We start from the raw sequence: 14,481 nt of genomic DNA, 5'->3' as shown, positions 1-14,481 counted from the left end.
ACAGTCACTAACTGAACAAGAACCTAGGAAAACTTATTTTTTAGCAAAGACGGGGCGCTCATGTGATACTAACCATTGGGATGTAGTGTTTGGAAAGCTTGACGGGAATATCAAAGGTTGTCCGTTTAGCTCAAAGCTTCGAAAGCACTAGAAGGAAGTATTGCAACACATAAAATGGAGAGGTAGGAACTCAAAATCATGGAACTCTTTACGCCCCGAAAGCTTACACTGGAGTGCTATATTCCTACAGTCACTAACTGAACAAGAACCTAGGAAAACTTATTTTTTAGCAAAGACGGGGCGCTCATGTGATACTAACCATTGGGATGTAGTGTTTGGAAAGCTTGACGGGAATATCAAAGGTTGTCCGTTTAGCTCAAAGCTTCGAAAGCACTAGAAGGAAGTATTGCAACACATAAAATGGAGAGGTAGGAACTCAAAATCATGGAACTCTTTACGCCCCGAAAGCTTACACTGGAGTGCTATATTCCTACAGTCACTAACTGAACAAGAACCTAGGAAAACTTATTTTTTAGCAAAGACGGGGCGCTCATGTGATACTAACCATTGGGATGTAGTGTTTGGAAAGCTTGACGGGAATATCAAAGGTTGTCCGTTTAGCTCAAAGCTTCGAAAGCACTAGAAGGAAGTATTGCAACACATAAAATGGAGAGGTAGGAACTCAAAATCATGGAACTCTTTACGCCCCGAAAGCTTACACTGGAGTGCTATATTCCTACAGTCACTAACTGAACAAGAACCTAGGAAAACTTATTTTTTAGCAAAGACGGGGCGCTCATGTGATACTAACCATTGGGATGTAGTGTTTGGAAAGCTTGACGGGAATATCAAAGGTTGTCCGTTTAGCTCAAAGCTTCGAAAGCACTAGAAGGAAGTATTGCAACACATAAAATGGAGAGGTAGGAACTCAAAATCATGGAACTCTTTACGCCCCGAAAGCTTACACTGGAGTGCTATATTCCTACAGTCACTAACTGAACAAGAACCTAGGAAAACTTATTTTTTAGCAAAGACGGGGCGCTCATGTGATACTAACCATTGGGATGTAGTGTTTGGAAAGCTTGACGGGAATATCAAAGGTTGTCCGTTTAGCTCAAAGCTTCGAAAGCACTAGAAGGAAGTATTGCAACACATAAAATGGAGAGGTAGGAACTCAAAATCATGGAACTCTTTACGCCCCGAAAGCTTACACTGGAGTGCTATATTCCTACAGTCACTAACTGAACAAGAACCTAGGAAAACTTATTTTTTAGCAAAGACGGGGCGCTCATGTGATACTAACCATTGGGATGTAGTGTTTGGAAAGCTTGACGGGAATATCAAAGGTTGTCCGTTTAGCTCAAAGCTTCGAAAGCACTAGAAGGAAGTATTGCAACACATAAAATGGAGAGGTAGGAACTCAAAATCATGGAACTCTTTACGCCCCGAAAGCTTACACTGGAGTGCTATATTCCTACAGTCACTAACTGAACAAGAACCTAGGAAAACTTATTTTTTAGCAAAGACGGGGCGCTCATGTGATACTAACCATTGGGATGTAGTGTTTGGAAAGCTTGACGGGAATATCAAAGGTTGTCCGTTTAGCTCAAAGCTTCGAAAGCACTAGAAGGAAGTATTGCAACACATAAAATGGAGAGGTAGGAACTCAAAATCATGGAACTCTTTACGCCCCGAAAGCTTACACTGGAGTGCTATATTCCTACAGTCACTAACTGAACAAGAACCTAGGAAAACTTATTTTTTAGCAAAGACGGGGCGCTCATGTGATACTAACCATTGGGATGTAGTGTTTGGAAAGCTTGACGGGAATATCAAAGGTTGTCCGTTTAGCTCAAAGCTTCGAAAGCACTAGAAGGAAGTATTGCAACACATAAAATGGAGAGGTAGGAACTCAAAATCATGGAACTCTTTACGCCCCGAAAGCTTACACTGGAGTGCTATATTCCTACAGTCACTAACTGAACAAGAACCTAGGAAAACTTATTTTTTAGCAAAGACGGGGCGCTCATGTGATACTAACCATTGGGATGTAGTGTTTGGAAAGCTTGACGGGAATATCAAAGGTTGTCCGTTTAGCTCAAAGCTTCGAAAGCACTAGAAGGAAGTATTGCAACACATAAAATGGAGAGGTAGGAACTCAAAATCATGGAACTCTTTACGCCCCGAAAGCTTACACTGGAGTGCTATATTCCTACAGTCACTAACTGAACAAGAACCTAGGAAAACTTATTTTTTAGCAAAGACGGGGCTGAAATCAATTGCATATGTGGTAAATGACCCAGGTCACTTATTGCACTTCAATGACATGACATGTGATTATAGTCTTGGGGCACATCATCATGTTATCTGGAATCAAGTCACAGAGTTGGTACTTTCCTTAGTACCTATGCCACCTCTAAATGGAGATCATAGGATTCAGGATTGGATGTTACAAAAAGGGAACATTGTTATTCCAATGCATAACATTACAACACATTCATTGTACATGTTGTTGCAACCTGACCCATGGTTTCACGAACATGCAAATGCATTATGGTACCTACACAAAATGCAGTCCTGGTGGAAAAACATGCTTACAAGCTTATGGAGCTCTAGTCTTCCACTGAAGCAACGGGTATTCCTATGGAGATGCCTATTGGGTGTGCTCCCGACTGGGTCAAATCTTCAAAAGAGATCGATAGCCTCGTCGCATTGTGCAAAATGTGGAGGACGATTGGAAACGGTCCCACACTTATTTTGGACTTGCTCATTCACTACAACATTTGTACAAAGACTTAGTGCATCTCTTTATCACATATTTCCTAGCCGAAGGTTTGGTAAACACTTTTGGATATTTGGACAAATTCCGTGCGCCCTATCCAACAATGCTTGTTTTCTCCAATGGACATGATTTTGGGCACTCTGGGCCATTTGGACAACCCGCAATAATAAGGTCTTTGATTGAAACCAACTACATGAAGTTAGCTTCTTTAAGCAATCCCTCAGGCAATCTCTATTTGATTGTCTGCAACTTAGAGACATCACACTCCAAATTTACAATCTTTACTTTGAGTGCTTTTAAGCTCTTTGACGTCTGATTGACACTTCTATATTTTTCTTTATTCTTTGTGGGTTTTCAACTCACTTTGAGGTTTCCACTTTGTGGGTTATTGTAGGAACATCCAGAACGTTCTTAATGTAGGTTTGGTTGCCTTCTTCCCCAAATGGGACATTGCCGACATGTTGAATGGGGTGAGTTGTGTCATCCCTAGTTTCTACATAGTCGGGTGGTTCGGGCATTTGTAGATCTTTGAACCAATCCTCATGGGATGTCATGTGGTTGGATGCACTCGAGTCGACAAACCATACATCTTCTAGTTTGGAGGTGTTGGTTAGGTTGGAAGTTGTCATCGAGTTCACTCTATGCCTCATCACAAATATTCCGCCACGATTGTCGTAGTTAGAGTTGGAGGCATAGTTTATGAGTTGTCGGCTTGTGGAGGCCGACTCACTCTTCTTTTTCCGACACTCTGCCTCATAGTGGCCGAATTTACCACAATATCCACACTGGCCGGAATTGTTTTTTCGGTTGGGTCCGATATTATTGCTCCCCCTTCTTCTGGACGCTCCACCTCGCACGTTCGAAGCATCTTGTGGTAGTAGAAGTTATGTTCTCAGGGTTGCTCTTGGTTGTGTCGGCCTTGGCCGAATCAGCCTCTTCTCCCACGACCTTGTCCTCTTCCTCCATCAAAGTTTGAATAGAGCATGTGTCCTTCCTACACATTGCTTCTTGTTCGAACATGATTCTCCTCGATCAACAACATCGACTGGAGATCGAAGAAGGAGGGAGAATTCTCCCTCGCGAGGATTGTCGACCTAATGGCTCCGAACCGAGGTGTTAAGCCTTCGAGGCAAATCTGCACCATTCCATCGTCATCAATGCTAACATTGATCAAACCCGAGGGCATCGCACAATTCCTTGATCTCAAGGTGTAGCTGCCGATTGACATGTCCCTCTGTTGTATACCGTTCAACTCTTGATGGAGTTGAAGCTTTCTTGCAATCATGTTGGCCGCGAAAATCTTCTTGGGGTTCCCCCACGCCTCCTTCGACGTTTTGGCCTCTTGGATGTAGCCAAGCATGTGATCATGGACGCATGATGCAAGGCAATACAACACATGACTTGCTGCTTGCTCCCAAGTTGGGTAGTCAGCATGTGTTGGGTTGGGTTGCAATTCTTGTGCTCCCTCAATATAACTCCAATAGCCTTGGCCGACAAGGTATTGGTGCATCTTGTACTCCCAAGATGCAAAGTTGTTTCTGTCGAGCTTCTCGGTAGGAAGAGCACTTCCCATCTTAGTGTTCATTGTCGAACTTCTTCTTATTCTTCTTCTCCTTATACAAACTATGCATATTGCTGCTATAGTGATCAGCCAGTTCTTTCCAAACAGGGGCTTGGGCACAACACACGTAAATGTGATGGTCTTGGATCAAGCAACCACGCGTTCTGATACCATGTAAAGAATCGGATGGATTCTATGCATCGGAAGAACTCTGTGTGTGTGTGTATTGGGGGGGGTGGGGGGGGGGTGGGGGGGGAGAGAGAGAGAGAGAGAGAGAGAGAGTGAATGAGTGAGAGAGTGAGAGAGCTCAAGATTACAGAAAAACAAGAAAAATGTATTACAAAGGAAGCAAGAATTACCAATAGTTACAAAGAGAACGAGAAGGTGCTTATGTAGTCACCTTCTCTCTTAGTTCTCTCGTCTTAACTACTTAAAGAATATGCGTCATAGGATATTAACTTCTATGACACACTAGTTACTATACAAGGAGGTGGGGTGGTCACACACTTGAGTACCTTAGAGTGTGTTCCCACACACGGGAAGTTGAGTTTGATTCTCAACAGCGATGAGTGGAAATATATTTTGGAATGTGCATATATCCAAACGAGGTGGGAAATAGAATTTCGAAAGATATGATGGGGTATTATTATCCGCCTCTAAGGTCGAATAGGATGTATGAGCCCGAAAGTGAAACTGATAGTGGCAACTTTGAATTGATCAAAATGTTACTGACAATCATTATTGCAGTTGAGAGAGTACATCGGACCCTGTCAGACAATGTGTGGGAAGCAAATTTGAAAGTGGTTGAAGTTGAAGGCAAAGCAATAGTATATCGAAGTGCGTGTGATCTGATTGATGGCTCAAGGCTCTCCGACTCTTGTTAAGACGGGGGAAATACAAATAGTGGGTGGTCGGACAAGTCTCCTCACTATAGAGAATGTGAGTTAAGAGTCATGAAGGAGGAAGGCGATGGTGTAGATGGGCGGGCAAAGGGATGGGGATGGCCCGTCCGCCCGCCCGCCACCAAAACTTCCTCTACCTAGGAATGAACGAACTTCTCTATTTATGAATTCAATACTAAATAGAATTGAATCCACCCCCATGTATATTACATATTACATATGTATCAAATAGAATAGAATCAATCCACCCCATGTTTTATGTATGTACAATGTACATATAAAAAGCCAGCCGTCTTCCAATTTAGAGCCCCGCCACATCCACATCTACATCTACATCTACATCTACATCGAGCGAGAGAAATCCTGCTGCAGGAAACCAGGAGACGCCATGTCCGAGGAGGAGATAGATTTCGATAACGAGGTTAGATCTGTTCTCTCTTCTTCCCTTTGATCTTGTCGCCCTCCATTTCTTGGGTCCTCCACCCGGAAATCGTCTCTCTGATATGATCACGAGGAGCGTTATCTGTGATTTCTCTGTGCATTCATCGTTTCTCATTCAATTATATCCTCTCTTCTGCTGTAGAACTATTTGCCAAGATAAAGATTTATTCAGGTAAGTAGATTAACAGATCGGACGTGCAAGATGAGGTGCAGCTTTTGCTCGTAGTTGTGGCGTGAACATGCTGATTTCAGTCTTAATATTTGACAGGTGTAGAATTACACACTAGATTTGTTGCATACATACAGAAGCATGATTGTGATAGAAACTGTGAGAATAAGTCCTGATGTGAAAATATGTCAAAATCTAGACACTTATCCAGATAACAGCAGATCTGGCTTGCACAATATTAGAGTAAGTCCTGATGTGAAGAAGATATGCCAAAATTTAGACACTTAACCAGATAACAACAGATCTGGCTTGCACAATATTTGCATTTTTTGCATATAGATTGTGATTGTGGTGGGGAATGTAGAATATGATTGAATGTGTATGAGAGACATTTCCGTGCCTTCCTCATCTGTACTGTGGAATGATAACTGTAAATTCAAGACCCGAACTTCGTGGTTATTGCATAAAGATCTAGGATGTATAGAGAAGCCTAATGAGATGGCTAGTTGGCATTTTCTGTTCTTGATCTACTGTGTATGCGTCTGAAGGAAAGTTGGTGTTTAATGTTTGCAAATATTTCATGACATGCTTGTGTGGTATTTTCTCGCTTATTTCAATGAAATGATGAAAATATAGTGTCATCTCCTTGAGAATTTGCTTCATAACAAGAGGATAAGAATTAGTCAAAAATGCAGGGGCATACATGCATCAATACCATCTTGCTCGAGTATTCGCTTCATCGGTAGAAAAAAAAAAGCAACTTGATTCAAATGAAATGATACCTGAGTTAATGCCACCATGGATGAACTCCACACCATCTACACCAAGGAGCTTTTTAAGCATAGAAAATCCCTGACAATAATTTTTGCTTATTTTGCAGGAGTTCTTTAAATCAGCAAATCATTCTGGGGGCTTCAACCCTGCACTTATTGTACTTTTGGTGGTCATAAGTGTTGTGCTGATTTTTGTTGTTGGCAATTATGCTTTGTATGAGTATGCAAGGAGAACACTACCTCCCAAGAAGAAGAAGCCTGTATCTAAAAAAAAACTAAAGAGGGAGAAACTCAGGCAGGGCATTGTACCCCCTGGAGAATAGCAATTTTGAAAAAAGAATTCATGGAGAGATTGCACTCCATCTTTACAGGATTTGAAGCTCTGGATACTTTACATGAACATTTGACACTTAAAAGTAAGAATAGGTAACATGCGTATTCTTTTGAATCTTAGAGACATTACATTAATGCTCTTGTACTAATAGCTAGTGCCAAAAAGTTATTAGCACTAGCTGAAGTTTGCTTTTTGTGCTTAATTGAGGTTTGTCCATTAAGCTATGTGGATATTCTGCTGCTAAAGTATTTGTTGGTTCTATCTAATCTGTAAATTAGAGTTGTTTGGGGATAGGAGACCATGTCATTTATGCTTGCCATTTTCAATATAGATGATGATCGATAAAGCTGGACTACCCATTCTTGACGACCTATGAGTAATATTACATAGCTCTATTATGTACTCAAGCATTTTTACCTGTCTTTCCAGCATCTGCTCCTATGATTCCTTCCTTGCCTTACCATCTAGTCAACCACCACATTGGGCAGTACATGACATCATGAAAATGAGCTCAGTTTATTAGAGCCATTGTTCCTGAACAAATTTTCTTGGGTTCCACCCCTAACAAGAGCCACAAAAGAAATCTTTGAAATGAGGTATTGAAAATCAAAAGTAATTTGCATTCCCTTGAAGGAAAGCTGCACCTAGTTCAAGTTCAAGAGAGAGTCCATGCAGATATAATAGAGTCAAGTGAAGCCGAGGAAGAAATGGAGCTACATTCTCCTAATGTACATATTGAATATCAAAGATAAGGCAAGAAACGCCACGGTCTTTGATTAGGTAGACTAGGTAAATTGTTCGTCATTGATATAGCATATCAATGTATGAAGGGAACATATAATTTCCAAGCATAATTAACTCAGTCCTCCTACCAACATAGCTGACAACACCACATTAGATAGTACATGCTATCTCAATGCATGTGGCTATTATGTCGATTGAAGTAATGGTATGTAGAGCTTAAGGTATTTATATTGCAAGGTTCATCAAATGAGATTGATGTAAATGATAAACTACTTTGTTTTTTGAAGAAATTGAACCTCCCAAATGCTCAACAATAGGATTACCACTGTCACCAACAAATCATTGGTAAAACCAACATATTCAGCATCAATCTATGATCACCAAGGATAATTTACAAGCCAAGTGTTCAATAGAGTTTATGAAACTAAAATTCTCCTCGAGCAAGTTCAAACCATGGACGGATTCACTTGAGTGTCCTTGAGTGGTCTATTTAGGAAGGTTGCCTAGACCACATGCACAACATGTGTAAACATAAACAACTATTTGTGTGTTGTTCCAAGTTTGGCTTGAACCCACGACCCAAATGTCATCAAGAACAATAAATTTCATAGTTCTTTGATAGATAGCTTTATGTATCATTCACAAAATATTGTGAATATCGTAGCATGTAGATTATTGGACAAACATGTTTCTAACCTAAAAGTTCAATTTTCATACTAGTTTTTAACACTTTTCAAGGGGTAGGTAATGTTAAATACTTCTCATAATGCTAAAGTAAAAATGAACCATGAATATAGATTGGGTAGGAATGGATGATCAATGAACACAATGTGAACACATCCATTCTAGGTATTTATGCATATATAAGGTTTCCAAGTAAAAGTAGTCATGAAAAGGGTTTAGCCTCTAGGAAGACCGCGTCAACTAAGGGTGACGAGGCTCCTTGGCAGCCCGTCAAGAAGAAGGGGAAACTTGGAAGCTTAGGTGCAGCCTCCCCCCCCTCTCAATGCCTTCCCTTAGAAAAAAGTTCCACTACCTTGTCACCAGCAAGTGTGGACGAGCAACCCTTGAAACAGGTGAAGATCCTCTCAGGGAGTGCGGAAGCACACGACCTATATGTGAGAGCTACCAACAGATTTACATTGCTCCAAGGGTTAGGGGATGACGACCCAGAAGCGTTGCCAGCAACTGTCCCCATGTGACTCCTTGTCCCTTCCCCCACAAGATCCTTAGCTCGTGTTCCCCACCCCGATGGAGTTGCAACCACATCTTGTACTATCCACCCTAGAGGAGATGTTGGCAAAGGCCCCCCTCATGATGGAACGTGAATGTGGCGGTGACCTCAGATTACTGAAATCTTGGATCCAAACGAGCAAGATCAAGGGCAAAGGGAAGGGAAATACAGGCAAACCATCACCTAGTTTGGTGAGGACTATTTGGGATAAAGGGATGCAGGTTGGGAAGCCACTTAGGAGCCAAAACGTATCGCGAGAACTATTTGAACTGGGCTAGGATCGACAAGCTGAGAATCCCTTAGGGGCTCTTCAGTCCTCGCTGGAGCCCATAGCCCCAGAAACAGTTGTTAGTTTGCCCCACAACATGGGGGTCAGCCCAAACATGGGCGTCAACCTCACCGTTTTCAGATGAGGATATTAACGTGGAATGTACAGGGCCTTGGTGGAGGCCGACAACACCAAGAGTGCAAAAGACTTTGGGAGGAGTTGAATCCCCCTAACATTGGGGGCAATATCGACATATTGCTTTTGCAAGAACACCACCTCTTTGAAAGAGAGAGCTCAGAGCCTAGTAAACCCCTTGTCGGGTGGATGGACCACGTGGTGGTCGGCGGCACAGGGTAACCTCCACCGAAGAGGAGGGGTATGCATCTCGATCAGCGATAAGGACTGATATGAAGTAACATCACATGGCACGTTGGTCGCAAATAGAGCCTTATATGTGCTTCTGAAATGGAATCGCCTACAAATTGGGGTGCTAAACATTTATGCCCCTAACTCATCCTCGAGAGAGCAATCTTCTAGAGGATGTTAGCAACCACATTACCTGATGCAGAGGCATGGATAATGGCTGGTGATTTCAACATGACTAAGCACCTAGGAGATAGGAAAGGGGGGACCCAAAGACCAATTCATGGTGCGGAGCTAGATTCATGGGCTTTCTTAAATGACAAAATCGGGGGTGAAAGATACATGGGGCTCTTCCCTTAGGAGATGCTCACAATCGATGCACTTCTCTAGAGACGCCGTAAATATTAGGGGTGGTAGCCTTGCACAATTAGACCACATATGCATCAGCTCGTCCCTTGAAGAGCTAGGGGGCTCCTTCGCTATCTTGGCAAGTCTTACCTTCTCTGGTCACCACCCGATGAGACTAGACCTTAACCCACCCAATGGCAGAAAGGGGAGTCTTAATGTGCACAAAGATCATGAAGAGTGAAGAGGTGAAGGCTGGTCTACAGAGTATATGGCGGGAGACCATTGTAAGAGAATAAGCCAGTGAGGATTTGCAGAAAAAACTGGCCCTCTCCTCCTCCTTTTTACAACATGAGACCAAGCGAGCCCTCCAGCAAGTCAGAGCCATTGAAATAAAATTAAGGAAGTCTGTTGTGGTAGCGCAACGGTTGCTACAGGCAAACCCTGGTTGCAATTGGTCTAGGTCTAAGCTAGAGGAAGCCAAGATGAAGGTGCGGGAAAGGACAGAGGAGAGGAACCAAATGCTATTTAGAAGAACCGCGACATGGTGGGCTAGAATAGACGATAGGGTCAACCGACATTTCTTTCATTATAGGGCTCCAAAGGGTGGTGGTGGACGTATACAAGGGTTGCGCAAACCTGACGGCTCAATTACGGAGGACAAGGATGAGATTCTGCATATGGCAACACAATACTATCAAGACCTACTTGCACCTATGCATATGAGACAAAACATAGAGTTGGTTGATAGGGTGATGACTTGCATTCACCCCAAGGTAACCCAAGAGATAGAAATGGTGCTCGATAGCCCCATTTCTCGAATAGAACTCTCGGAGGCACTCAGGGATTTGCGGAGAGGAGCATGCCCCGGCCCCGATGGTCTCTCACGAAATTTTTTTGAGATCCATTGGGATAGTGTTATCCCGTCATTGGAAGCCGGGGTTCAGGAGATCTGGTCCTCGGGAACGATGCCGACCAGGCTGGCTGAGGGGATGATCTATCTCATTCCCAAAGCGGCAGAGCGAAGCCTAGAGTTGCGCCAGTGGCGTCCAATAATGATCCTTAACACGATTTACAAGATACTCGCAAAAGTTCTCGCTCGGCGGTTAGCAAGCTTCTTACCGAACATATATACATGAGAATCAAACAAGGTTTATCAGGAGCATGTGTATCTTTGATAATGTGTTGCTTCTCTGGGAAGCAATGGCATTGGCAGATCACTTCGTCTCAAGCTCAGCTATTCTGATGCTAGACTTTGAGAATGCCTACAACAGGGTATTATGGCCCTTCTTGGAAAACGTGATGAGAGTTATGGGCCTACCCCAAAAATGGAGGAAATGCACTTCTGCACTCTATCAGACTGCTACCAGTAGTGTGCTAATAGCGGGTGTTAGGGGGCCCTCCTTCCAACTACAACGCTCTGTGAGGCAAGGTTGTCCCCTAGCCCCATATCTTTATCTATTCGTAACTGAGGCTTTCTCTGCCTACTTACAAGCACTAAGCAACAGATTGAGGGAATTGCCCATCCCTAATGCGAGTGAAGATCTTCTTTTATCTGAATATGTCGATGATATGGTCCTCTTCTTGTAGGGTGATGAGGAGAATTTGCCGCGGGCTGAACATCTAGTCGAGGACTTTTGTCATGCCGTTGGTGCCAAGGTAAATTGGGATAAAACCCAAGGCCCCTGGTTCAACAAACAAGAGAAACCAAGGTGGCATCCCCATGCCGATTTTACATGGGTCCCTGACGGGACGACGTTCAAGTACCTAGGATTTACGATGGGGAGGGCAATTCCCAAGGGAACGCAATTGTCCCATGTGCAAGCCAAAATAAGTAGGAAGTTGAACCAATGGAGTAGGTTTGCATATGATTAAGGCTGCCATCAGGGAGTTTATATGGTCCGGTAAGGACAACCCAATGGCTGCTGCCAGAGTGTCATGGCGTTTGTTAACGTAACCACGGGCCAAAGGGGGGCTTGGTCTCATAGACCTCTTAACGCAGAGTCGTGCATTGCTGGCCAAATTGGTGGTTCGTTGCCTTCTACCAAGCAAGGGGTTTTGGAAGGTACTACTTTGCAACAGGTTGCAAGCAAGGACTCCCAAGTATGGTAGGCCTTGGCCTAACTCCTTGAATTGGTGTTGCGCGAGTGGAGTCCCACCCTAGATGGCTTGTCAACCAGAGGACAGGGTAACGAACTCCATCTTGCGGGCATGGTGTCATGTGCGACAACATTTGGTCAAGCACACCCCAAAGACACTAATCGAGTGGACTAGACAACCTTTATTTTGGAATCCTCGGTGCGAACAAGTGATGACATGATGTTAGGGCAACTTAAGGGCCTAGCATGGGGAAAGTTGGCGGAGACAGGGCTTCATTGTATAGACGATTGGAGACGCATGGTTTCTCCAAGGGGAGCCCATGAGGACCCATTCCCTCCCCTCAAGGGAGGTATGAAAATGCGGAGATTGACAACTGAGGCAGTTGATAGGGTTTCGATGGGGGAAGTGCGAGAAGATGCATGGTTCGGTCTCTTTGATGAGGCTAGAATGGTTAAGTTGTTGAAGGGCATGAGTGGATTGGGAAGAGATACATTTTTTGGGGAGAGGCAGAGTAGGGGCACTTGGCACCAAGTTCGAGTGGTGGCACAGGTTGATAACATCTGGAAGACAGACCCGGATGTTACTAAGGTAGACCGTGGAACCCCATTGGAAGTTATGGGCATATGGTTCTCATCCCCTCGTCGAACTAGAATGGGACCTAGGGGATTTCATGTGGAAACATGATGGCAAACTCCGCCACTTCTTCGAATATAGCACTAAATTTGGGTAGACTTTACCACTGCAGCTTGATGGTCCCCTTCGTAATGGCTAGCGAACATTGGGCATCCCTAACGAGGTGCTCATTACCTTTTGGAAGGGTCTCTGGCGTCTCCACATGCCTGAAAAAATCAATCTCTTTTGGTGGCAAATTGGTCATAACGTGGTCCGTTGGTGAATGGCTAGGTAAAAGTGGCGGCCCTATAGGTTGCCCACTTTGCTCTTCACCTATTGAGTCTTTGAGACACTATCTTTGGGATTGCCCTCAAGCTCAAAAGGTATGGGACAAAGTCACTCGCCTCCTTGCGGCATGTGAAGTGGAAGGAACAACATTGTGGAGTGTTGCGGCATGGATTGATCACTCAGTTGATATGTGGACGGACGCCTCCAATGCGGATAGTTGGTGCTATGTATGCACGAGAGGCAAAATCGAGAAGATCCGTTTTGAGAGAGACTTGTTGTCCGCATCCCCTAGGTTCCTAGAAATTTGGAGGTTGATCGCAGGCTTCACCTTGTGGTATGTCTGGAAAGCACGATGCCTAAAGGTTTTCCAAGATCTGGTATAGCCCCCAACGGAAGTGATCATGGATATATGGTTCACGCTTATCAGCTGCCTACGAGGGCAATTGGACGAGGTTTGCAACCACTCCAATGATGTGGCCACTGCCCATTTGCGCTTTTGGCAGAAATGGCAGAACACACTGGTTGTTTCCTTCTCACATGCCACCCTCCCTTCGTTGTAGGCCCCAGGAGTCGGCTCATACTGACTGACACTAAATGCCGCTGCTTTTAGTTATAGGTATCTACTTACTTTAGGTAGTCGGTTTGAAAGACTATGTAAGTAGTCTCATTTTCTTGATCTTGATCAGAGGGAGATTCCCCGTTTTGTGTATAAGCTTCCTTGTATAGTCTCCTTGTAATAATCCTTCCTAACTAATGGGAAAGTAGCTTCATTTTGAAAAATAAAAATAAAAGTAGTCATGAAAAAGTGAGTATTTAGCCATTGGATAAGGAATAGTAAGGGTTTCACGGTCTTATATTAATGTAGGTATAAATGCCACATTATGTTCTAGAGAGAGAAAAGGTGATTACTCAAGCATTAGGATTTATATTTTAGCACTAGAAAGTATAATAGTGTGTATATAGCATTAGGCCCAACAAGCATTGGGCCCAACAAGCGAGTATCCATCATACGAACCAACTTTACCATCAATTCCTTTCTCTCACAAGCCCTCCTTACTTCTCAATGTGTTGTACTTTTAAGCTATTCGCTCTAATGGTAACTTGATTGATCACTAATCATTTGGAACTTGACTTGAAGTGTCATAAAAGCACACATAGGGTTGTAGCTTTGAAGTCACAAGCCATAATTTGGAATGTTTGCAACTTGACATAGAGGGAGTAAGACATTGCATACTTATCATAACATGCCTTTGTTAGTGAATGCTTGCTTCATACGTACACTCATCTCTCAATGGTGGGAGAGGTGAAAACAATGGCCGAATATCCATGCTAGAGGGAACTTCACATGGATGCCATTACAACTGCCAATATGTTATTGGTATCGATGACTCAAAAGTGACTTGCCCATCTGGTGGGCAAGCTATACGAGAACTTGTGGTGGTAAAGTTTCATCGAGCCCATCTTGTGGACGGGTTACAAGTGCTATGCGGTTGGGCTCTCCCCCACCCCAGTAGAGTGAGTAGCTTACAAATTCAATTGATTTCTTCCTCATGAGTCATGACTCA

The 14,481-nt window shown here is 43.5% G+C and overlaps 1 protein-coding gene, 2 long non-coding RNA genes and 1 pseudogene across 3 annotated transcripts; all 4 read left to right on the top strand.

Annotated features, from left to right (window-relative positions):
* Positions 1 to 2,326: 2,326 nt before the first annotated feature.
* Positions 2,327 to 3,053, top strand: LOC147869041 (uncharacterized; annotated as a pseudogene).
* A 2,474-nt stretch (positions 3,054 to 5,527) lies between these two features.
* LOC147869039 (DNA-binding protein S1FA-like) lies at positions 5,528 to 7,192 on the top strand. The gene is made up of 2 exons (XM_087326133.1): positions 5,528 to 5,666; positions 6,736 to 7,192. Exons 1-2 carry the CDS (start codon positions 5,634 to 5,636, stop codon positions 6,949 to 6,951), a joined length of 249 nt encoding a protein of 82 aa, XP_087182259.1. The 5' UTR covers positions 5,528 to 5,633; the 3' UTR covers positions 6,952 to 7,192.
* On the top strand, positions 5,673 to 6,369 carry LOC147869040 (uncharacterized). The gene is made up of 2 exons (XR_015530384.1): positions 5,673 to 6,042; positions 6,120 to 6,369. It is a non-coding gene; the product is annotated as an uncharacterized LOC147869040 (long non-coding RNA).
* A 443-nt stretch (positions 7,193 to 7,635) lies between the features above and the next one.
* On the top strand, positions 7,636 to 8,108 carry LOC147869038 (uncharacterized). Its single transcript, XR_015531572.1, has 2 exons — positions 7,636 to 7,690; positions 7,994 to 8,108. It is a non-coding gene; the product is annotated as an uncharacterized LOC147869038 (long non-coding RNA).
* The last annotated feature ends 6,373 nt before the right edge of the window (positions 8,109 to 14,481 follow it).

Source organism: Azolla caroliniana, unplaced genomic scaffold (assembly GCF_043228905.1).
Source record: "Azolla caroliniana isolate FFs.n. ecotype wild unplaced genomic scaffold, voAzoCaro1.0.p SCAF_1, whole genome shotgun sequence".
Lineage (NCBI taxonomy): Eukaryota > Viridiplantae > Streptophyta > Polypodiopsida > Salviniales > Salviniaceae > Azolla > Azolla caroliniana.
This window is presented reverse-complemented; position numbering and strand designations above follow the sequence as displayed.

Bases quoted from the DNA above. Each gene is read 5' to 3' on its own strand.
- LOC147869039 (XM_087326133.1), top strand. From the start codon at position 5,634: ATGTCCGAGGAGGAGATAGATTTCGATAACGAG. The intron at 5,667-6,735 runs GTTAGATCTGTT...CTTATTTTGCAG, and splicing joins AGATAGATTTCGATAACGAG to GAGTTCTTTAAATCAGCAAA.